Genomic DNA, 22,383 nt, shown 5'->3' with positions numbered 1-22,383 from the left:
GTCACCGACGACTCACCTCCACCGGCAACCCGCCCCTTCAAGAGCTGATCCTATACCTCACCTTCCTAATCCGTCCAAGTCAGGATCCCCAGCCCAAACCCACCTCCCCCCACCGCCGTTGTCGGTGAGCCAGCCTCTCCCCCTTTCATCCTTCACCTGCAGCTTCCAGAACCAGAACCGGACTTCGGAAATGAGGAAGCGCAAGTATCTCCAATACTGTTACGTGATGACTCGCGGTAGTTACAAACATCTAGAAGATCTCGGCAGTCGTTTGTAGTCCAACATGGAGGGACGGGACTTCCCTTCGGAGACACTAGAAAGCGGGCCGAGGCGTAATGTACAAAGTTCAGATGACCCAAACGGAAGTGGCAAACTCGAAACAAGCCTTTTTTCAGCCTCCTCACCCCAGCACAACTGCCACCTCATCTACCAGTCCAAAATTCTTTTCATTCGAGAACGATATACACTGGTAACATTGTTCCTGATAACGATGGCTAGCAAAAGTGCTCCAGCCCAAACCACAAAAGAAAAGCGGCCACCCCTCAACCCTCCAACCCCAACTCCTTGTAAAAAGCCTCCGAACTCGGCTTCCGCCCAAGAAACTCCTCCAACGAAACCATCTCATCCCTGGACCCCCCCTTCGCCAGCACGGTATGCCTGTACCTCCTCCCCTCCACCCCGTTCATCGGGTCCTTCTTGAACTTGGTATAAAACATGTCAGTCGAATACACCTGCGAGCTCAAATAACCATAATAGCCCGCATCATAACCCCCAATCAAGTGCCCAAACGTCGCCTGGCCGTTACCCCAGTTGCTACAAACAACAGTTAGCATTGAAAACTGACTCGAGCCCTTGACAATAAAAAAAAACTTACCTGGCCTCACCCTGCTCCTCGGGCCCCTTGATCTTGGAAATGTCCGCCCGGAGGTCATTGTACAGTTTGCTGATGTCCAGCTTCTTGAGTTCCTCATGCGACTTGGGTGTGTGAACCGTCATGTCGAACAGGCCAAAGTGCAGCTGTCTCAGGTTGAAGAGAGCATCATTGACGTGCTTGGTCGAGATGAGCTTTTCGATAAGATCGTCGGGAATCGACTCGCCCGTCTTGTAGTGTTTGCTCAGGCTCTTGAGCTGACTGGGGGTCCAGCACCAGTTCTCCAGCATCTGACTGGGGGCTTCCACAAAGTCTCGAACCGTGGAAGTGCCATGGTAGCGAGCATACTGAGTGCGGCCGACAAGGTCATGGATACCGTGACCCAGCTCGTGGAAGAGGGTGACAACCTCGTCGTGCTTGAGGAGAGAAGGCTTCTCCTTGGTGGGCTTGGAGAAGTTGCATACCAAGGCAGTGGCGGGGTAGCGTCTTGAACCGTTGGCCTGGATGAAGCCAGGCTGCAGGTTGAAGTTGGCGGCGTGGCCATACTTGCCTTGACGGGGATGGAGATCTAGGTAGAGGTACCCGACGAACCCTTCACCCTCCGACTTGTCGTCCCATACGCTAAAGATGATAACATCCTCATGCCATGCGATATCCTCAGCCTTCCCGGTAGGCGAGATACGCGCGCGGTCCTCAGGAGTCAACTGGTTGAAAACGAGGCCAAAGAGCGTCTCAAAGATCTTGAGCATGCCCTCGATGGTGGAGGTGATTGGGAAGTACTCAGCAATCGCATTCTCATCAATGCTGTACTCCTTCTCAATCATCAGGCGGTCGTAGTAACGATGATCCCAGAGATAGTAGTTGCCATCGTACGGGAGACCGCGCTCCTCGTGGTCCTTCTTCTTCAGCTCCTTGAGGTGTTCGATTTCCTTGAGACCACCAGGGCCGAGACGCTCCTTGAGATCGTTCAAGAAGTCAAGAACAGTCTTGGTCGTCTTGGCCATCTTGTCCTCAATGCGGAAGGTGGCGTGGTCAGGGTAACCGAGCAGACGAGCGGCCTCGTCCCGAAGCTCGATAGCCTCACGGAACAGCTCAACATTGTCGTTGCACTTGTTTTCGTTCGCGATGAACACCTTGCGGCGAGTTTCGGGGTTCTTGGCAAACTTGAGGGTGGGGAAGAGGTCGGGGTACTTGAAGGAGAGACGTAGCTTGCCCTCGTTCTCGCCGGTGCCCTTCTCCAGGCCGTCCAAGACATCCTGCGGAACGCCATCGAGCTCCTCTAGGGTGAACCAGAGGCCGCCATTCTCCTCGTTGAGGTTCTTCTGGAAGGCAATGCTGATCTGGCTAAGCTTCTTCTTGATTTCCTTGAAGCGGTCCCTCTTCTCACCCTCGGGAAGACCGAGGCCATTCTTGATGTAGCTCTTGTGTTCCTTCTCCAACAGTCTGGCGCTCTCAACGCTCTCCAGACCGGTGATCTTGGCCAGCTCTTCGGTGATCAGACGGTCCTTGTCCTGTTCCTTGCTCTCAGCAAGCCCGCTGTTCTTGTAGACGGCATCGACAAGCTTGAAGACGTCCTCGCGCATGCTGACCTCGATGCCGAACTCGTCCATAATCTTCTCGGCCTCGGTGCTGGCATCGCGAAGGGCGGCATCGGCGCTGACATACTGGTAGAAGCCAAGGATGCGGGCCGATAGCGAGCTCTGGTTCTCGTCTTCGATCTGGGGGCGGAGGACGGCCTCGAAGGTGGCAGCGTCGTTCGGCTTGATCTCAGCAACAAGCTTGTCAAGGAGGGAGCGTGTGTTGTCGCAGAGAGCCTTGGAGTCGGCGACGATGGAGTCCTTGGTGCCGGTGAACAACGGGGGGTCCTGGGGAGGGTTGGCGTATTTGGCCATGTTGACGTCGGGTGCGTGTGTGTAGAAGGAGCCTAGGGTTGAGTACGACAGTGTAGCTAGACGTGCGGAGGTAGTGGTGGCAGCAGTAACCACATTGAAGACGTGACCGAGAGGAGCTTGACCTTTGAAATGGTGGGGGCGGCTGTACCGTAACTGCGTGAACAGCGCAGAAATGCGGGGGGCGTACCGTGGCGCAGCCAGGATGACGGTGACGGTGGAGAAGAGGAGAAGGGAAAAGAGAAGCAGGAAGACGGCCTGCCGTGCGGAGGGAATGTTGGGCGCCAGGTTGACAACTGCACTGTACGCACGGAGACAGATGTCAATAAGAGAACCCAACTGCGGGGTTCGTGAGACGGATAGAGAACAAGGTGCTACGAGCTGACGGGTGACGAGAGGCGGGGGAGCGGTGTGCTTAACAGTAGTTCAATAGTGAGCTACGTGGTCCGAGGGAGGAGACCGAGCGGCACTGGCATTCGTCGTCAAGTGTTGTCTTCACTTGCTGCAGCTCGAACGATGATGTCTGGTAATCGAGGTCCGGCATGCTATGTTTGAGCTAGGACCAGGCCCGACAGGGGTCCGTGCATCTGGCGATCCACCCCTGCTGTCGATGTCGGCGTAAGGGACATATAAAGGGTCGTCGACACGGGACTTGGAGTTTTGAGGGCATTGAGAGTCCAGTATTCGCGAAGACATTTGGAAACAGAGTTGGGAAGTGAAGACTGCATGTATCCGTGTCCGGGACTGAAAAGCCATATCCCTGCTGGAACTTGCTCGAATCCACATCCATCCATCGAGTCACAGCCACCAGCGCAGTCTCATCAAATGTTGCCAACAAGTCTCTATTACTATCCCAAACCACAAGGGCACAACAGAGCCTCATCCAGCTGCCCAGAATCGATACATGATAGATCGCCCCAAAAGTACTCCAACGCCTGGCCCGCCTCTTAATCGATGCAAGTGCCCCCAAAATGAAAACATGTCTGTCATACTGCAGACCCCCATACGTCCGGTAGCTTCACCTCCCTCTAGTTGGCGAGAATGGTGCGGACGAGCTCCGTGTAGTTGACCTGCCCGTTGCTGGTGTCCACCGCCTTGAGCAGCTCGTCCACCTCCTCCTCGGTCATCTTCTCGCCCAGGTTCGTCAGGATGTACTTGAGCTGGCCCACGCCGATAAAGCCCGTCATGTCTTTGTCGAATACTTGGAAACCGCGGCAGTACTCGTCGGGCTCGCCAGGGTCACGGAAGCCGCCCGGTCGGTTCAGAATGCGCTGGAAGGTCTCAAAGTCGACTATATTGGAGTCGTCTGTCAGTCACTGTGCCTTGTGCACTTCCATGTTCTTCTGCTCACAATCACCGCCAACGTTCTTCTCGAGCTCCTGGATCTCGGCAAGGGTTGGGTTCTGGCCGCAGGCGCGCAGGAGATCGCCCAAGCTATCGAGGGTGACACGGCCGTTGCCGCGCTTGTCGAACAGAGAGAAAGCCTCCTTGTAGTTGGTCGAAGCCTGCGGGGAGTCAAACTGATTAGTGGCCATCTTTTAGGATGCGATGCGATGATTCGAGGTCGGGAGAGAGAAGCAATTGGGCGCAAAAAAAATAGAAAGCAGTCAGTCGTTGTCGTCGCCGTCAAAGACAAGCGACCATCCAACTTTTAAAGTTGGCACCACTGCCCGCCAGGTACAGGTAACCGCCGTACCGCCGTACCGCATCGGTGCGCTAACAATTTGGGGGGGACTGTGGTGGCTGATTGGCTGTGCTGCTGCTTTGATGGCGCTCTCCTGATCCTCGAACTGTGCGTGGCATATGTACTCACCATTTTGATTGCGTGTGTGATGCAAAACTAAATGAACGCGCGGAAAAGGCTGGGCAGGAAACTTTGCTTAAATGCTGAGGGCAGAACAAGACGAAGCTATTCGGAAGTTGATGTGCGGTCTAGAGAGTGGATTCAGAGACGGGGGGTTGCCAATTTCTATGGCCTTGGTTTGACCGCCAGCTGAAATGGTCGGGCTGCGCTGTCTTGGTCTGTGCCTCCATGCCGGTGCTTGTTGACTGTTTCACGGGGCAACGGCTCCAGCAACAACCCACCACACGCCTTGGCACTGCCCCTCCTTTTCTTATCGATACGGGGCACTCAGTTTCCATGAAGTTGGAAGTCGAAGATGGCCTTCAAGGCAAGGTTAACCCATCTTTGGCAGGAGTGCAGAACAAGAGGATCGGGGAAGCCATAGCACGTGATGCCATTCATTCCAGGCACGTGACAGCACACACATCGGCACAGTTATGTTTCTTTGAGTTTCACTGGTTGGATTATCTCTTATCCGACTAGCTCCAGGTCGCAATCCATCAGCTGTCTGTTGCGCAGCAAGCCGACCCCTTTGTCCCTGCCTGATACCTTACCAGCCAGCGGGGCACCTCTCGTCTCCTAGACCGAGGCACGTCATTGCTCCAGCCTCCAGCGGCATTAGCACCTCCCGTTTGCGGGGGCGTCAACCGCTATAACATCGGCGTCGCCCGCATCTCTTGGGGTCCTTGGCGGCTCTTTGCTTGACATTGTGTGATTCGGCTTGCAGCGTGTGCCGCAAAGATTTGTCATTTTCCTCTCACCTAAGCGCATTAAATACATTTAGATGCATCGTCAGCTTCTTCCCTCTTTGTCCTCTCGATTGAACCTCGCTTGCAGTCCAGTTTCACGATCCGTTCGAGTGCATTCTCCAGCTTACACCTGGTTTCCTCTTCACACTCCCACAACTATAAACTGCCATAACTGTGCTCCACTCACAACGACATCACACTCTCTCAGCCGCACTTTATTCAAACCCCGTCTCAAGACAGCTCAATTCGCAACCATGGCTGCTACCGATGCGACACTCAGGACGTTTTTCCAGTCTCCCAAGTATGCCGTCGTGGGAGCTAGTGCCAACCAAGAGAAGTACGGGTACAAAGGTACCTATCACCAACCTCATCCCTAGGTAATCAAACAACACATACTAACACCGGTTCAAGTCTTCAAATGGTACCTCAACCACAACCTCCCTGTCACCCCCATCAACCCCTCCGGCAAGCCCATTCCCGTCGACGGTGAGGACCGCCCCGTTGTCACCTCGCTCAAAGAGATCGAGAAGCCAGAGGAGACCTCGGTTTCGTTCATCACCCCCCCTGCTATTACCCTTTCCAGTTTGAAAGAGGCAAAGGAGCTCGGCTTCCCGAGTGTGTTTTTGCAGCCGGGCACTTTTAACAATGAGGTGCTGGCTTTTGCGAAGAACAACTTTAGGGCCGTGGTTGCGGGGGATGGGGGTTGGGGAGGGGAGGGGTGGTGTGTGCTTGTTGATGGGGAGAGGGGGTTGAAGGCTGTGGGGAAGTTGTGAGAGAGACGAGTTTGTTATCATGAGCCTTGATGTTGGGATTCAATTCTGATCTGCTGTTTCCTTCGTGCTTGTCATATAATGACTTGTTACTGGATTTTTTATGTTGCAGACACAATGGTTTGTGTATTGGGAAGCCGGTCTCATAGAACAGTTGCTAATCTGGAACTGGGTAGCTCCGATTATAAGACAAAGCGCCCCTGGAAAATTTATTATTCCGTAGTATGTTTTGTGAAGTGCAGGATAGAACCAAAACTCCCATCACCATGTATATCAGTTTTCATTTCCTCAGTCTTAATCAGCTTTCAGGACAGAGGCAGAATCTTCTCGAGGTGGGTTGTTGGAACAATGTATGGATCAAGCCAGGGGCGGCGGGCCTCCAATTCAAAGCCACCCCAGAACCCAAAAAGAAAAACCGGAAGTCTATGCTATAACCAGAAGTCGCTGAATATTCAATACGTGGCAGTAGATTAAAACTTATGGGATCCCGCCACACGGGATATTCGAATTATCCCGGTTGGTATACCAATTTCACTTCCCCAACAAGCTGTTTTTACTTCTTTTCCAGAAATCAGTCAATAATTTTGCAAGTTGTCAGCTGGACCGTCTCCATCTCACTTCACCGGACAGTCCTGCCACAAAGTCTACAGTCGTGCCTAACAAGCATTGAAAGCATCGAAAGACAAGTTGAGAAACAGGGCGTCCAGCCCATTTCTCCACATCGACCATAATCAGACTCACGATGGTTGAGTCCCGGCCACGACGCGTCACTGCAGTGACTTTGAAGAGATTCCCTGGTCCACATTGGTTTCGAAAAAGTTTAAGCTTAATTCAGTTACATATACTCTTCTTCTGCCCCGGTGTTTCGCTTTTTTCCATTTCTCTCTCTCATGCAACCGCAGTCATTCCAGCGCTTGCGAACGATATGGCCCACACGCCATCGACTCCATGCCCTCGGGGCAATGTGTTAGGTTGATGAGCGAGAAGTTCATCCACATGAGCGACATCAACCAGACCACACCGCGGATGGACCAGGGAGGCTTTGGCCACCCTTGCATTATCCTGAAGCGGTCGCATGACGGGTTCATGGCCCTGATTGCGTTGATCTCGTCGTTCGGGTGCTCTTCGCGTGGGACCGCGCAAGCTCCATGGTGGAGGCCAGACCTCAGGAAGATACATCGTAAGTACATCGCCAATCCATTATCATGCATGCCGTGCTCAGTTCATGTCACCTTCCTGTCACCTTCCTGTCACCTTCCCGCTATTATCGTATCACCCTCATATCCATCTTCATGTCCAACCTTGCTGACCATCTACCTCACAGCCGACAAGACGGTTTTCCCCGCAGCCGCCAACTGTAACTCGGAAAGGCCCGATCCCAGTCGGCCTTTTATCCAGCTCCAGCACGGCATCCGCTTCAACTTCCCGACGTGGATCGACGTGACCAGAGTCTAGGCCGTGCCGGCGACCTGCCTGAGCGCCTGGCGTGGGCAGGAGAACAAGCAACTGACGAGGCAGTCGCTCTCTGACCTCCTCGCTCACATGCGCCAGGCGGCTCCGCAGCGCTGGCGCGACGTCAACAACGCCATGGTGACCATCGCCACCACCACCGCCTCTGGGCCCTCTCTCGCCGGTTTGCCAACGCCGCCGTCGACTCCACCGGCGCGTTTGGCGGCCAGTCCCTCACCACCACCACCACCACTGCCACCGCGCCAGATTGACCAATCCTGGCGGCGCTCCCAGACGCCAGCGTCGTTTGCGGGCGACACCGATAAGAGGAAGAGACGGACGTCATCGTCAAATGGGGAAAAGGATGGCAAGGTCCAGAAGGTTGAAGAGTGGAGGCTATCGGCCGGGCCTGTCGGTCATTGTTGTGGCGGTGTGGTGGAAGAGGAGGGAGATGGTGGGCAGTGGTGCACGGTTGTGCAGAAGAGGAAGAGCGGGAAGAAGTGAAATGACGATGACGACGTCTGCCCAGGCGGCGGTTACAATCACGGATGGCTGGCTGCGTGGAAACTGACGGATGGGATGGGATGGCTGCAGCGACATATCTACTGACCCTCTCCTCCCTTCACACTCTGCACTGACTACCCTCTTTTTCCCCTTCCGCTTCCCCTTCCCCTTCCCCTTTTCCCTTCCGCTCCGCTCCGCTCCGCCACATGCATACATGTGAGGAGAGAGTCCGAACAGGAACAGCAACGAGGATTTGGGAGGATATGATCAAGGACGGCAACTTAAGAAGTCGTGATCAGATTTTGCAGAGGAGACAGTCACACCCCCTTTGCACCTTTTCGCCAACTTCTCTTCGCCGCGCCACGCCCTTCGACATGATCAGGAGGGATATCAACAACAACGTCGGCAACTCGGTCATGGTGAAAGGCTCTGTTGTCGTACCCCATAGACCCGTGGCAAGGGTTATATTTTCACACCTGTGCTGTCTTGGGGGAGTATATTTGAACGGTTTAGATGATGATCATGATGGGATGGATGGATGGATGATGAATGATGGATGATGAATGATGGATGATGGATGATGGATGATGAATGATGGATGATGAATGATGGATGATGAATGATGGATGATGAATGATGGATGATGAATGATGGATGATGGAATGAATGGATCATGATCATGATCATGATTGGATGTATGTATGAGTGTGATGACAGGTTTAGAAAGGGGGTCACTCTTTTCCTACTCCTCGTGTGGTTCGCATGAAGGGACCAAGGAAAGGATTTTAGTGAGGGTCTTTTTTTTACCTTTTTTTTTCTTTTTTTTTTTTTGTTGTTGTTGTTGTTGTTCAATTTTGGAACAGCTGCACACATTCAAAGCATGCTTTTCTGGTTGAACCTTGGTGTTTACTTTGCTGTGATGTCTTGCGTTCGATATGCTTTGATGTCACACTCGTAATATCTCTTGCGTGTGTTTCTCCTGCCCGTGTTTCTCTTGCTTGCTACTAGTGCTTCGCGTACACCTGTGCTTTGCGTGTTGCTTATCCTCCTGTGGCTGCTGCTACCGAAGTGTGATCTGGCGTGATTAGCTCAACTCCCCGTGGGTCCGAGATCGATCGAGTGCACCTCCAACAAGGTCTGCTCAAGTCAGCTCCCTCAGTCAACTCCCCGGAGACGAGCAAATGCCTCGAGCTTGAATATCAAGATTTATGGAAAGTGCATTCCTATGTGATTAACCGTGTATATACATGGCAACTTTTGCTCCACCCCTTTTGACTTCTAACCCAAAAGTACTGGCTCCACCAGCCCCTTTTTTAGCAGATCTGCTGTCGGGCGTTGCCACTGATGGAGAAGTTTGTGTTCTCGCCACATGGCGACTCACGAACAGAGTTGTTGTTCACCTGCAGGGTGATCCAGATGTCCTTGTTGTTGGGGAACTCTGAACGGGCAGACAGGCGGACCTCTCCACCGCCGTTGACGGTGCCGCTGCGGATCGAGACGTTGTAGCAGTTCTCGATGAGAATGGCGTTGTTCCCGTTGTTGGACAAGTCGACGTTCTGGATAACCACACCACCAGAGCGAGAGACGCAGAAGATACCGCGACCACCACCGCGGGAGATGACCTTGTCGATGTACACGTTGGTGTTGTAGTTCCCATTGGCGTTCTTGCCGTTCTCGTTGGCCATACGGAAGGTGGCATACCCAGTGCCGGTGGCGACGTTGTTGCCATCGACGAGACCGACCCAAGCGTTTCTGGTGTTTTGCAGCAGCAGACCGGACTCGCCCACGTCGCGCGCAATGACAGAGTTGATCTTCAGGCCGTCAATGTTCCAGGTCTCGACAGCATGGCTTCCAGCTCCGGTGACCGTGATGGTGTCCATCTCGACGTTGTAGTTCATGGCGGCGTCGCGGTCGAAACGGATGGCGAGACCACCGCTGAGGTTGAAGTTGAGCTTGCCGAGCTTGAGGTTGCGGGTGCCGGAGACACGGAGGCCAAAGTAGGGGTTGCCCGTCATGGTGAGGAAAGGAATCTGGACATCGTTTACGTTTTGGATCTCAATGGCGCCTCGGCCGGCGCGGTTGCCCACGTTGATGGTACCGCAACCCTCAAAGATCTTGCCCGAGGCGAGGGTGATGGTGCCGGCGCCGATGGATCCTGAGGCGAGAACGGCAACACGCTGCCCGCTGGAGATTCCATCGAGACCGGCCTGGATGGCAGCTCTGTAGTCGGAACCAGAGTAGAGTTGAGTGGAGCCTCTGGTTGTCCTAAAAGAATTGCCTGAGCCGGACACGGTGGCATGGGGGCTGCCTGCACCGCACTGGGCCCGGACACCCGAGGCAAGGGCGAGCACGGCGGTCAGGAAGAGGCTGCTGAGTTGCGTCATGGTTGATATGAGACTGCTTGCCGGGAAGGGAATCCTGGGGGAGTACTACCGACTAGAGATGTGGTAAGTACCTGACTTCATATATTTCCCTACCTCAGCCCTCCAAGGCGCCTCCGCTACCTCGAGCGAAAGGTGTCACTAATATGTTCGCCAAAGCGGAGGCAATTATTCCGCGGCAACATCGTTGGCGGAAATCAAAGATCCCAGCACGGGTTTATTAACAATAACGGCCTGTAAATAAGTGTTTCACGTCTCCGCATGCAACCCAAGAACCCGGGACAACCCAATTCTCGGAAAAGCCCACTGGAGCCGCCTTGGCCTCGGCGAGAGATGGCCGTACCGGTTTTGATCAGCGCTCCGTGTTCTCGGCGTCGGTGAGCGGGAATGCTGGGTAGGTAGTTGGAAGCTATGCTCATGATGGATGGCCAAGGACTCCGTTTGCTGCGTGGCGCTCTGTGCGAACTCCATGGTAGCTGCAGTGCTCTCGTCAGACGAAAGGGAGTAGAGACAAACAGCTGATAGTAGTCTTGAGAATTCTTTGCCATGTAGTCGGGTGATTTGTCTCGGGTTGGAGAAGTTAAAAAGACACAGAATGGAAAGGCCCGGCAATTGGTGCGGGTCTGGGGCACTTGCCCCTGCAGGTGCTTGGAGCCGATAAGCGACAGGAGTAGTCTGGCCTACTACCTACGTAAAGCCTCGTGGGCTCTGCCTGTTTGGCCTGCTGTAAGTAAGGTAGTACTTAAGAAGAATTATGAGCTGTACAATTGTGGATGAAGAGCTAACGCACGGGGCGCGCGATGCCACTGGCCAATCATTACTGACCAATTGGAAGTAAAGCGACGAGCTCACGGAGATCCCGGTAAGCGAGCGACAGGATCACAATGAGCATAGTGAGCTACAGGAAAGAAAGGTGATCCAGGTGATCCACGGGTCTATGTATCCCTTTCGGAGGTTCTGGATCAGAGTTCGTTACATGAGCGTAAACGTAAGTAAAACCTGCTACTGAGTTGAAGGATTTAGCTTAGTAAAGGAAAGAGATATTTCTCTTTTAAGCTACTTTAGGCTAAGGCGCTAAGCACGCACAGGCCACTTAAGCCCAGACACAAAACAGTGCCTAAAGCCTAACCAAAACTTACCTTTTTTGTTAGAAGCCCTTTGCCGGACAGAAGACCACTCTTCCATCCTTCAAACCTCATTTCAGGCGACCAACAAGCCCTCAAACCTCAGCTGACCTAATTCTTACCTACCTGGTACCTACTTACGCTTTCCAGCCTGATGCTTGTTTTCAGGCTTTAATTGCTACAGTTGCGACGCAAACGCCCATTCAGGATCTGCGTAGTGGCTTACCGCAGCTTTATCAGCTCTCGAATCTCCGTCGACGTAGCCAGCAGCAAGGCGGAGTTCCTTCCACGGTGTGTAGGCGGGCATTGCCTTGGTAAGGCGGCCTGGAAAGAGCCCTCGAATACTATGACAGCTCAAATGCCGCGGACATTTCAGGACCTTGCTGTGAATGGCTCAATAGAAAGCTGGATTTTCGGAGGTCGCGACAAGAGTGCGTCCACGGGTATGACCACCCCCCGCAAGGAAAATCCCACCCTGCCGCCGCCCGCCGACTCGGGCTCGGGAGTCTCCCCCAATCATCAGTGACATTTTGCCCCCCCGAACCGCAACCCATAGCCCGGCAGTCCAATTTGCCCCAACTGCACAGAGAGATGCCGGTCTCAAAGGTACAAAGTATACTACCGATGTTGAAAGGAGAAAAGCCATCTCTGAAGCTTTGAAACGACGACGCACTTCGGGAGCCAATGACCAAAGCCATGGCCAGCACAAAAAGTCGCAAACGGGCAACTTTCAACCCACAGTTATATCACCCGTCCCTCTGCCGACCTATGTCTCTGTCGTCACAAACCCCGTAAACAGCCAGGTTCAGGCCGAGGCCGCCGAAGTAGCAAAGGTCGAACCGCACGCCCTAGACCTCACTCCATCCAGACGACCCTATTTGCGTTGGAATAATGAGTCTATGTACGGTACCACTATACCAGATGGATATGAGTGGTCCTCGGCTCGTCCTGGCTTTCCCTGGTAGGTTTCGGGATTTCTACTTCTGAGGTCGTATGTACTAATGTTTTAGAATCTGCCCTGTTCGATCGTGTCGGAAGCTTTCTTCTGCCATAAAGCAGCTAGGTGGACATTTCGTCGTATGCCTTGCCTTCAATTGTATTTTTTCCACCCATGATTGCTCACACTCTGCCACAGCGTCAACATCGAGGTTCCCTGTTGCACGACAATATGGACGGAACTCTCTCGGTACGAGGACATTATGCCAAACTCCGGGATGGTGAAGGTCAAGCTTCGGGTGCCAAACCGAAACCGGGCATTGTGGTCTCGGTAGGAGCTCTGGACCCGTCTGAACCTTTCATGGTCGCTCCCTCGCTACCGGAACAAGGACACGGACGATACGATGTCGACAACAGCCAGCCCCCATCGGGAGCTGGAAGCGAATAAAGTGGTGCCCAGAGTCCTATGACCAGTCTTGCTAAAGTAAGCTCAGCAGCTCAGTTTAATTCTCCTACCCCCCGGCGACCCCAAAGCCCTCTGGAAAGCCCTCCAGCCTTTACTTTAGGCATTGCAAAGGTCGGGAGCCTCCTAGCAAGGGGCATGTCAGGACCTTGCTTTCTCTTCCTCAACTACCAGATTTCGACTGGAACCACATGCGGATCAGGACCAACCCCTTCTCTGATACCAACCCGCGAGACATCACTGCCCTAATCCTGCAAGTGACAGGAGAGCCTGCCCCCAAGTTGTGTGGCCGAGGCGCAAGTGGCAACGGCCTATTTCAGTCATGCATCATGATTTCACCTCGACCTCCTGATGATATTGTTAGCAAGGTGATCAGGCTGTGCGAACTGCTTTTACCATCCTAACCAGACGTATTGCACTCTGAAGGACCGGGGAAGGGAGAGGGTAGGCAGGATACTTCGCAGCGGGCAAGGGGCCCAACAGGACTACCAGGATCCAGGATGGGACGATGCAGACATCAGCATGTCGAATGTGTCGGAGCAAGCTGTCGGTTCGCTAACCGCAAACACCACCCAGACTTCTCCGACCGTTTCATCTTCTGACGGCTTCGAGTTTGCTTCACCGGGAAGAAGGTACACGGACTGGGATGGTACGTGTGCATTTGATGAATGTGTTGGAGACAAAACAAACTCACGAGTCGCAGATGACAACGGAGACCCTAGATCGCAATGCGGAGTCATGATTGCTGCTGGATATACTGAGCGTTCGGGACCGAGACCGTTCCCGTGTCCAATCAGAAGCTGCGAGACAAAGTGTATAAAGGTGAAGGATCTGGGTTTTCATTTCTCGGTACGTCTCCTGGCTGGAGAAGTCATTGTCTGCGAACCTTTCTGATGTCTTTCCTAGCGCTCCCATTATGCAAGTTATCTCAAAGACAACGGAGATGGGAGCTTTGATCTCGTTGGTGCATATGCCCCCAAGCGAGGCAACATTGGCCCAAGCGGCAATATCCTTCACCCGCGCCCCTCGGTTGTTGTCGCCAAAACGCGGCCCGATGGGTCGGTTGAGTGGGCGGCGAACTGGTGGGTCTTGCGGCATCATATGTTGCCTGCTACTGCTGCTGCCGATGTGCCCGTGGGCGATGAAGCACTGGCTAATCGGAGTTGGCCGCCAAAAAGCATTTGGGATCATATGGAGGCGGAAGAGAAAACTAGTCAGGGGGCGGTGGCAGAAGAGGACGCCGGTCGGATGGCGGCGGAGCAGCAGAGGGCAACGGAACAGCAGAGCCCGGCGGAACCAATGGCCAATGTGATGGCAGCAAGGCCACTTAGAAGAATACCGGGAACCAACCAGGTTCATATGAATGTTTGGCTCCCGGGGGTTAAGACGCCCGGGGTTATGAGGAAGGAACAACAACAACTATATCGTATGCACACACTGAGATGGTCGGATGTGCATCAAAGGCCCGTGCCACGGCGTCGAAAGTCTCCACAAGCTGCGCAGGCTACAGCCCAGGCTCAGCAGGTTGTTCCACAGGTCCCTCAGGTCTCGCAAGCTGAACAGCCGGCGGATATTGCGCGCAACGCTGCCATGGAGGGGGTTGAGGAAGAACATGAGGGTGTTTCCACTCGGTACAAGCTGAGGGCGCGGACTTCTGAGTCGGGACATTTGTACCCACAGGCGCCGCCTCCAGCTCCAGCAGAACCTGACGAGTCTATCCCAGAAGAACCAGCCCCACCACCACCCATCGTAAAACACCAGGGGGGGGAACCCAAAAGCCGCATTTTGGAAGGGATACCATCATCCAACGGTGTCCAAACCACGGGCTTCGTCATCGCGGAGCAAGTTTTGGAAATAGAAGACTGGGAGGTTGCGCCGGGGCGGATCAGGGAGATGGACCCCAAATCCGATAGCATTGCCTTTTCCAAGTCTTTTCTTTCGAGCACGCATGCTGTGGAGGTGTGCGAGGATGGGGCTTTCCGGGTGGATGTTATCAGGAGCCATCAGACTTTCAAGATCGAGGGGGAGGAGAACCAGATCAGGCTGGTGTCACTTGCTTCGGGGAAGTTGAGGGTCAAGATTGGGGAGGAGCCTGAGTTTGTGATGGGGCCGCATGGGATGTTCAAGGTCAAGGCTGGGGCGGGGTGCACGCTGAGGAATAGGATGTATGTGGAGGCTATTATTCATACGACGGTTTTGAATGGGTTTTCTTGAAGGGTTTTGGGGCTAGTGGTTGAGGGGAACATATTTTTGCATGTGAGTATTTGGTTTCAGTAGATAATCATGGAGCGTGGGATAAATGGCTGTGGTTTTGTCCAGGTGCATGTTGAAGCGTTTGCCTGGTGAAGTTTGTATGCATTGCATGACTGAATTAAATAGCTATAGACATGATGATGAGCATTGGTTTGGTTTCTGGCAGGAAACAATATAAGGAAACAAAGACTCCACACGTTGTGTTTCTATTGCAGTATTCAAAGACCATTTGCCAAAATGCCGCAGGGAATGCTCCGGAAGATTGTAATTTCGCGGTGGCATTTACGGATGGTTTTGTTTTGGGCAAGAAGGTGCGGAATGATACGGGCTGGGCAGTTTGTGCAAGTTCAGCGTGAGGACGTGGTCCACAACCTGCGGGTGCCATTCTCAGAGTTCACGGTTGCCAAATTCAACACTCCATTACACACCTGAAGACGCAATAACAAAAATCAAAACAGCTACTCAAATTGGTATCATATTTCCTCCCTCCCTTCCTATCCCCCAAGCTCTACCATTGTCCCATTCATTGCCCCATTCCAAATCCTTCACTCTCAAATACTCCTCTTCCCCTCCCCCTTCCTCGCCCTCCGATCCCCCAAATCACCAGGGTACCTCACTACAACATAAAAAGCATGAATCATGCCCGGCAACCACGCCAAGATCGTGAGCAGGATGTTGATAAAAAAATGCGCGTCACATCCCCTCTTCAAGAAGACCGCCACCGGGGGGAGGAAGATGGCCATGATGAGGAGGATGACGTCACTTCCTGTGAAACTTGATGAACTCATGCTGGTGGTAGCTGGGGGTACGGCGGTGGATGCCATCGAGTCGCGGTTTGTGTGGTCCATACCCACGGGGTGGGTTGTTGGTGTTGCTCCTGCGCCTACGCCTGCGGAAGACGAGGCAGGAGGGGCGGCGTAGTAGTCGTTGGTGTGGGGTTTGGTGTTGTCGGTGTACGCAGGTTGTTGCATAGGATTGGCAGAGGAGGAGGATGTGCCGCCAGTGATGCCCGTGTCCATTCCCATGCCCCCGTTGTTGTTGTTGTTGTTGTTGTAGTTGTAGTTGTAGGCCGGTGATTTCTCCATCTTGCAGCTGGTCGTGGTCTCTCTTGTTGGGTAGTAGGTAGGTATGTTGTAGGTATGTAATCAAACTGTGTTGTTGCTTGTGGTAGATATCAAACTTGCTCGACTCGTGATAGTTCTGTATGTGACAAGGTGATGCTTGATTCAAAAAGTCTGTCGCTAAGAACAAATTCAAAACCGCACCAAAAAAAGACCCTTATAATCCCCCCCATGGTCCCAACCATCCCTCAATGACGTCTCAATCCGGCCTGACCGATCGACACAAACGGTAGCTTTGCGTGTAAGTCAGGCAAACCTACGTCATAGTTCGTTCTGCCCAGAATACACCCGACCAGCACCCGCTGACCTCGCTCCAACCACTCGCCACCCACCAACCACCGCCACACCAAAACCTTTAGCCTTACTTCCCGTGTTAACCGTGCCACAACATATGCTCAACAAATGCCCAGCCAAATTCCCATTGTTTAGCACGCGCGGCATTATAACCACATCCCCTCATCAAAGCCACACATACGTATGCCTAGAATAGAAAAAAGATGCCAAGTATATTCATTCTATTCATGACCCATCCCTCTCAATCGCTCATAGTAACAAAACGCCAACCTCTATTCTACAGTCATGCATGGTGATATGTACACTTAAAAAAAACACGAGGCCCGTGTATCATGACACAGCACAACCCGAACCACCGCTTCCAGCCAATGTAGCCCAAAAACAACGCTCATTATTGTCATCATAAAAGTACATCAAGCCTTCTTCTCCTCGCTCTCCTCCTTTTCCTCAGCCTCCTTGGCCTTTCCCTCGCGGTATTTGGCCATCTTCTCCATCAGATACCGCCACGTCCTCGTCCAGCCGCTGGTGAGGGGTCCCTTCAAGGATTGTGTCGTGGCCGGCCAGCTGATAGTCTGCTTAATCACCTCCCGAATATAGCTGCGCAGCTCGGTGGGGTCGTCCTGCACAATACGCCTCTCAAACCCGCCGCCCTCGCGACGCTTGAATGAGATCGAGTCCTCATTCTTACTTTCCTCCATCATCTTGTTGAACTCTAGCTGCGGTATGGCGAATTTCCTCTGGTACTGAAAGTAGAGACGTGACCGGAATGACCTTGGCAGCCGGCGCACCATGTTGCCGCGTTTGACAGGGTCCATATCCTGAGCGAGGTTGAGGTTGCTAGCCTCCCACACCCAGTCCTTGGCGCTGGTTCCCGGGTCGTTGAACTCGACGTTGGGGAGCGTCTCGATAAGTGGGAGATACAGCCGTCTAAAGTTGGTCATGTTGTTGCCGACAATGTTCTTGACCTTGCTTGGGTTCTCCGTTGGCAGGGCCATTCGTGGGTCGCCGAGGTAGCTGATGCCGGCAATGGTGGCATAGAGCTCTTCTTCGGTGAACTTTGGCGGCAACAGCAGCAGGGCCGTCCTCAAAGCAGAAAGCAGGTTGATCTGGTTGGCGAGACGAATCTTGGGGTCATCGCGCAGAATCTTCACTGGCTTGTGCAACCGACCGGCCAGATACAGTGTGTCCCAGTTGGTCAGGTCTTCCTCCAGTGTCTTTAGCAGCACCACTCCGTACTTGATCAAAATCCCGTTGACAACAACATATGGGTTAAAGTAGACACCAGCACCCATTCTGTCCTGCACATAAGATACGGCCCCCGACCCGAGCGTGGCAAGGCCCGAGTAATGATCGCGGTGTTGTTTCATATTGAGAGAGTGCCAGTGTTGCGTGTGGGACACGCCAAAGATAAAGTCAATCATTTTCGGTGTGCCATCTTGATGTCTTGCTACCGCTGGTGGGCATTTTGGATGTATAGCCTTTACTTCTTCGGGGGTTGCCGTTTTGCCGTTGGATTTCGACTGTGGAAACACTCCGGATCCATAAGCAAATGCATAACGGATCGGCGCCCGGAACGCCCAAGGGATAGCCTTCAAGACTTCCTTGAACTCGGCGTCGAACGGTATGTGTTGGTTGACGCCAAAGTTGGCGTGGGGTAGGTCGGAAAAGGATTCGATCTTAAAGTTTGGATTCGTCTCCCAGTCCTTGAGGTCGCTGACAACCGAAGACTCCGAGTCGGATCTGCTCGAGGCCTCGTCTGCGATGGCCTGGGCAGACTTGGTGTCGGACCTTGATGTGTCGGTGGCCTGGTCAGCGGCAGCATCGTGTTGGGCGCCCTCTCTTGACTCCTTGTCCAGCTCATTCTTATCCTCAACGTTCGTTCCGTATCGTCGCGCAGTTCCCAAGGGAAGTGGTCTGGTCGTGGTGGGCCGGGGGCGCAGTGGGAAGCGACCCTAGATAGAAAGCTTTTGGTGAGCTATGACGTTGGCCAACCACTGGAGGGGACGGGGACTCACCCTCAGCAGAAACGGGAGGCGGTTGGAGGTGGGAGCAGCCATTGGTATTTGGATTTCAGAGTAAAAAAAAAAATAAAAAAGATTGAATATTTCTGGAATGTTGTTTTTCTTAAAAAAAGAGCAGCGGATGCCGCAGGAAGTATCACCTGGTGTCCGTATCCAAAGCCATGGATGTTGTGGAACCAAGGGAAAGTTGAAGCTGGGAGCTCCAGGACGATAAAGACCCTGGGCGGGCCATAGCTCGGGCACACGCCTCCCGGTTCCGCGTCATTGGCAGGGGCACATGCGCTTTCTTTGTTCTCCCCACAGATCGAAGCCTTGGCGGGCATTCCATCGACATGCCAAGCTTTTCTTTACTGAGCTGATATCACAAAAGTATCTCTGGTGTTGCTTGTCTTGGTAGAGGAGGAGGAAGGAATATCACCTGGAAAGGGCTCTAAGCATTCAGTATACATACCGACATCTGGCCGTAACAGACGGAGCGGTGACTGCTGAATGCCGAAGCTGGACGTACACAACCACGGCGGCCAGACTGACAAGAGCTCTCGTCTTCGGGACATTCACTGAATGAGAGAGAGAGAGAGAGAAAACCTCCATTCTATCGCACTCCTATGTCAGAGACATCGGTAGTCTACGGCTTGAAATACTGGGAGACATGCTACAACAGCGGACAGCGGAGCAAAGCAAACAGCAAAGTACGTTGGACACAGCAGTTACCGCTCCTGCCCCGAGAGTGCTGGGCTCTCCCATAAAGGCCTCGGCCAACAAACCCGACCAATCCGTCAAAATTTTAACTTTTCTTCCAAATCCTACTCTGTAGGTACCCTCAACATCTCAACCGCGACAGCTTCTTCTCCAGAAGCCACCATCACATCCGAAATCCCAGCTGAGCCCTCTTTGTTGACAAGCCCCGCTTTATTTTGCCAGCAGCCAATCACCCCCCACAGCAACCCTTTCCAAACAATCGCTCTCCAAAATGCCCGAACCCCCAGAACCAAACACACCCAAACCGCGACCGGTGAACAACAGCAAAACATCCCAACTAATGCGGTCCTTCACCCCCAAAGGCGAGCCGCCCGGGTCGGCCCGGCGTCCCTCCGTCTCCAGCAACGGCGCCCCCAGCTTCCGCGCCACCGTTGCCGCCGGCGCCTCAAGACCGACGCTCTCTTCCCAATCCAGAGTAAGTTTTCGCGACGCCCGACGCGCGCCAGAAGCAATCAGACTGACAAAAAGAAACCAAAAAAGATCGCCGCCTTTCGCAACAGCACAACCTCCCACAACCTCCTCACGGGCGAACCAACAAACGCCCCCAACCCCCGAGCCAGCACCATGTCACGGCTCAGCGGACCCTCCCCCGCAACGAGCAGAGAAAGTCGCGAAAGCAGCAAAGAGAACCACGAACCTTGCGAGAGCGACGAACAGCGAAAACTAATCGAGGACCTCAAAGCCGAGGTCGGCACGCTAAAATACCAAATCAGCAACTACGAGCAAGAAAAGGAGCTGGCGCGTCTGCAGATGGAGAATGAAATTCGAGACACCAAGCGACGGGCGGAGGACGACTTCAAGGCGAAGCAAGCCGCCGACGCGGAAAAGGGACGCGCCCAGCGGCAGGTTGAGGTGTTGCAGGCGGAACTTGACGAGCTGAGAGCGGAGCAGGAGAGGCAGAAACGGGAGCTGGAGGCCAAGGCTAGGAGCGCGGTGGATGAGGCGAGGGTGCTGAGGGAGGACCTTGAGGATTTGAATGCGGAGAAGGATGAGGCGGCGAGGGTGGCGGAGCGGGAGGTTAATGACCTCCGGGCTAAGCTTGCGGCGTGTCAGCGGGGGAAGAGTGAGTTGGAGGAGGGGAATAAGGGGAGGGAGGAGATGCTGGAGAGGGTGCAGGCTGCGTTGGGGGAGAAGGATGAGATTATTGGGGAGCTGGAGGCGCAGGTGCTGATGCTGAAGGCGCAGACGGGGGACGCGGAGACCATTGCTGTCATCAGGAGGGAGCTGTCGGATCAGGTGACGCATATTAGGGCGCTGGAGGCGAAGAATAGGGAGCAGATTACCGAGCTCAGGCACTTGCGCCAGGTGCACAAGGCTGTGGAGGTGGTCGAGGAGGAGAAGAGGTCTTTGCAGCGGAAGGTGGAGGCTGCGGTTGGTGTTGAGCGGGAGCTGGCGGAGGAGAGGACGCAGAGGCAGAGGTTGGAGGATGAGAGGATGGCTTGGGCGGCGTATTTGGAGGGTGAGGGGCAGGCTGAGTTTGACTCGCCTGAAGAGGTGGCCAGGGCTCTTGTTGCTGAGCGGCTCAACTCGGCGAGCTTGCTGGAGAAGATAGGGTCTCTCCAGCCTGAGGTTGCTGATCGGGATAATATCATTAGGTCTCTTGAGGAGGAGAAGGCCGGGCTGCTGGAGCAGATTGAGAAACTCAAGGCTCCTGGGGGGTCCAGTGGGGGGAACGATAAGGCTCGTGCCCGTCTGGACAGGCAGCGCGCCCTTGCCGTCAAGGAGGTTGAATACCTTAGGGCGCAACTCAGGACGTTTGACATGGAGGATATCACCATGCAGCCTGAGACAGTGGACGAGCAAAAGGCGCAGAGGATACAGGAGCTGGAGGATCTGGTTGATCGGTACAAGACCGAGGTTGCGACGCTTCACGCCGATTTGACGTCTCTCGAATCTGCCGCTGTGTCCCCGGTTCAGCCTGTCATTGGGAGCAAGCGTCCCCGATCGGACTCTGACGACGCGGAATCCGAACATTTGGGGCAGCTGGCCAGGAAAAACAGGAAACTCCAGGCTGAGCTTGCCGACGTTCAGCAAACGCTACATCTTTTACGAAAAGAACACGCCGTCACGGTTGAACAGCTAGCCAAGGCAAAAGAACGGGCCTCGACCCGAATTTTGTCTCTTCGGTCTAACCCAACATCCGACTACGAAGCCATCAAGACAGCCACCTTGGCAGCGTTGAAAGCCGAAAACGCCGAGCTGGTAGCTCACATACAACGTCAGCCAACACTGTTTTCCACCATACCCGCATCGCAACTCGCCGCTGCCCAAAGGGAGGTAGCAGAGGCAAAAGCAGAAACCGCCTCGGCGCACAAGAGTTCACGTCGACTGAAGGAGGTGTGGGCGGCAAAATCGGCAGAGTTCAAAGAGGCTGTTTTTAGCACGCTGGGGTGGACGGTGAGTTTTATCCCTGGGGGGAAGATGAGGGTCGAGAGCGTTTACTACCCCTCAAAAACGGACGAGCACGAGAACAGCATTGTTTTTGATGGGGAGAAGGGGACGATGAAGGTTGGTGGTGGGCCGAGAAGCGAGTTTGCGGTGAGGATTGGGGATCTGATCAAATTCTGGGTGAGGGAGAGGGGGTGCGTGCCGGGGTTTTTGGCGGCGTTGACGTTGGAGTTTTGGGAGGAGAGGCACGGGGGGCAGGAGGATCACTCTTCTTAGGGAGGGGAGGATGGGATGAAGGGGGAGGAGGGGGGTGATGAGTGGGAGAGGAGGTGGTATGGAAGGGAGGTGGCGTAGGATGGGCTTGTTTGTTTGTTTGTTTGTTTGTTTCTGTGGGCGAAAAACGGAGTTTTCACATGGATCAAGGGTCAAGGTTTTTAATGAAATATGAACATTGCATCGCAAAGAAGGACATAGATGAAGAGATAATCGAGTATTACACATTAAACAGAGGCACCACAAAAACAGGCGGTTCGGGTATTGTGATGACGTGAGAGCACTTGCTGGTCAA

The 22,383-nt window shown here is 53.8% G+C and overlaps 9 protein-coding genes across 9 annotated transcripts; 4 read left to right on the top strand and 5 right to left on the bottom strand.

Moving 5' to 3' along the window:
* Positions 1–386: 386 nt before the first annotated feature.
* On the bottom strand, positions 387–2,763 carry PRD1 (metalloendopeptidase; the record flags this gene model as incomplete). The annotated part of the gene is made up of 2 exons (XM_062880492.1): positions 387–813; positions 875–2,763. The coding sequence occupies 2 exons, from the start codon at positions 2,761–2,763 to the stop codon at positions 543–545; spliced, it is 2,160 nt and encodes a 719-aa protein (XP_062729686.1). The 3' UTR covers positions 387–542.
* Positions 2,764–3,788: 1,025 nt separating this feature from the next.
* On the bottom strand, positions 3,789–5,036 carry cdc4 (myosin II light chain; the record flags this gene model as incomplete). The annotated part of the gene is made up of 3 exons (XM_062880493.1): positions 4,574–5,036; positions 4,112–4,265; positions 3,789–4,051 (listed from the first exon to the last, which is right to left on the bottom strand). Exons 1-3 carry the CDS (start codon positions 4,574–4,576, stop codon positions 3,789–3,791), a joined length of 420 nt encoding a protein of 139 aa, XP_062729685.1. The 5' UTR covers positions 4,577–5,036.
* On the top strand, positions 5,015–6,448 carry QC761_600320 (uncharacterized protein). The gene is made up of 2 exons (XM_062880494.1): positions 5,015–5,703; positions 5,764–6,448. Exons 1-2 carry the CDS (start codon positions 5,388–5,390, stop codon positions 6,123–6,125), a joined length of 678 nt encoding a protein of 225 aa, XP_062729684.1. The 5' UTR covers positions 5,015–5,387; the 3' UTR covers positions 6,126–6,448.
* Positions 6,449–6,875: 427 nt separating this feature from the next.
* QC761_600325 (uncharacterized protein) lies at positions 6,876–8,075 on the top strand (the record flags this gene model as incomplete). The annotated part of the gene is given in 3 exon segments (XM_062880495.1): positions 6,876–7,302; positions 7,447–7,562; positions 7,578–8,075. Coding segments are annotated over 3 exon segments (1,041 nt in total), but the record flags the coding sequence as incomplete, so codon positions are not given.
* Positions 8,076–9,388: 1,313 nt separating this feature from the next.
* QC761_600330 (uncharacterized protein) lies at positions 9,389–10,459 on the bottom strand (the record flags this gene model as incomplete). Its single annotated transcript, XM_062880496.1, has 1 exon — positions 9,389–10,459. The coding sequence occupies one exon, from the start codon at positions 10,457–10,459 to the stop codon at positions 9,389–9,391; it is 1,071 nt and encodes a 356-aa protein (XP_062729682.1).
* A 3,042-nt stretch (positions 10,460–13,501) lies between these two features.
* On the top strand, positions 13,502–15,193 carry QC761_600340 (uncharacterized protein; the record flags this gene model as incomplete). The annotated part of the gene is made up of 3 exons (XM_062880497.1): positions 13,502–13,628; positions 13,683–13,828; positions 13,886–15,193. The coding sequence occupies 3 exons, from the start codon at positions 13,502–13,504 to the stop codon at positions 15,191–15,193; spliced, it is 1,581 nt and encodes a 526-aa protein (XP_062729681.1).
* A 590-nt stretch (positions 15,194–15,783) lies between these two features.
* PMP3_2 (plasma membrane proteolipid Pmp3) lies at positions 15,784–16,317 on the bottom strand (the record flags this gene model as incomplete). The annotated part of the gene is made up of 1 exon (XM_062880498.1): positions 15,784–16,317. The coding sequence occupies one exon, from the start codon at positions 16,315–16,317 to the stop codon at positions 15,784–15,786; it is 534 nt and encodes a 177-aa protein (XP_062729680.1).
* Positions 16,318–16,781: 464 nt separating this feature from the next.
* Positions 16,782–18,826, bottom strand: TAM41 (Mitochondrial translocator assembly and maintenance protein 41). Its single transcript, XM_062880499.1, has 2 exons — positions 18,663–18,826; positions 16,782–18,599 (listed from the first exon to the last, which is right to left on the bottom strand). The coding sequence occupies exons 1-2, from the start codon at positions 18,702–18,704 to the stop codon at positions 17,061–17,063; spliced, it is 1,581 nt and encodes a 526-aa protein (XP_062729679.1). The 5' UTR covers positions 18,705–18,826; the 3' UTR covers positions 16,782–17,060.
* A 182-nt stretch (positions 18,827–19,008) lies between these two features.
* MAD1 (coiled-coil domain-containing protein mad1) lies at positions 19,009–22,330 on the top strand. The gene is made up of 2 exons (XM_062880500.1): positions 19,009–19,842; positions 19,908–22,330. Exons 1-2 carry the CDS (start codon positions 19,639–19,641, stop codon positions 22,089–22,091), a joined length of 2,388 nt encoding a protein of 795 aa, XP_062729678.1. The 5' UTR covers positions 19,009–19,638; the 3' UTR covers positions 22,092–22,330.
* The last annotated feature ends 53 nt before the right edge of the window (positions 22,331–22,383 follow it).

Source organism: Podospora bellae-mahoneyi, chromosome 6 (genome assembly GCF_035222275.1).
Source record: "Podospora bellae-mahoneyi strain CBS 112042 chromosome 6, whole genome shotgun sequence".
NCBI classification, from domain to species: Eukaryota; Fungi; Ascomycota; class Sordariomycetes; order Sordariales; family Podosporaceae; genus Podospora; species Podospora bellae-mahoneyi.
Note: the sequence above shows the minus strand (reverse complement) of the source record. Positions and strands in the feature narration are given on the sequence as shown.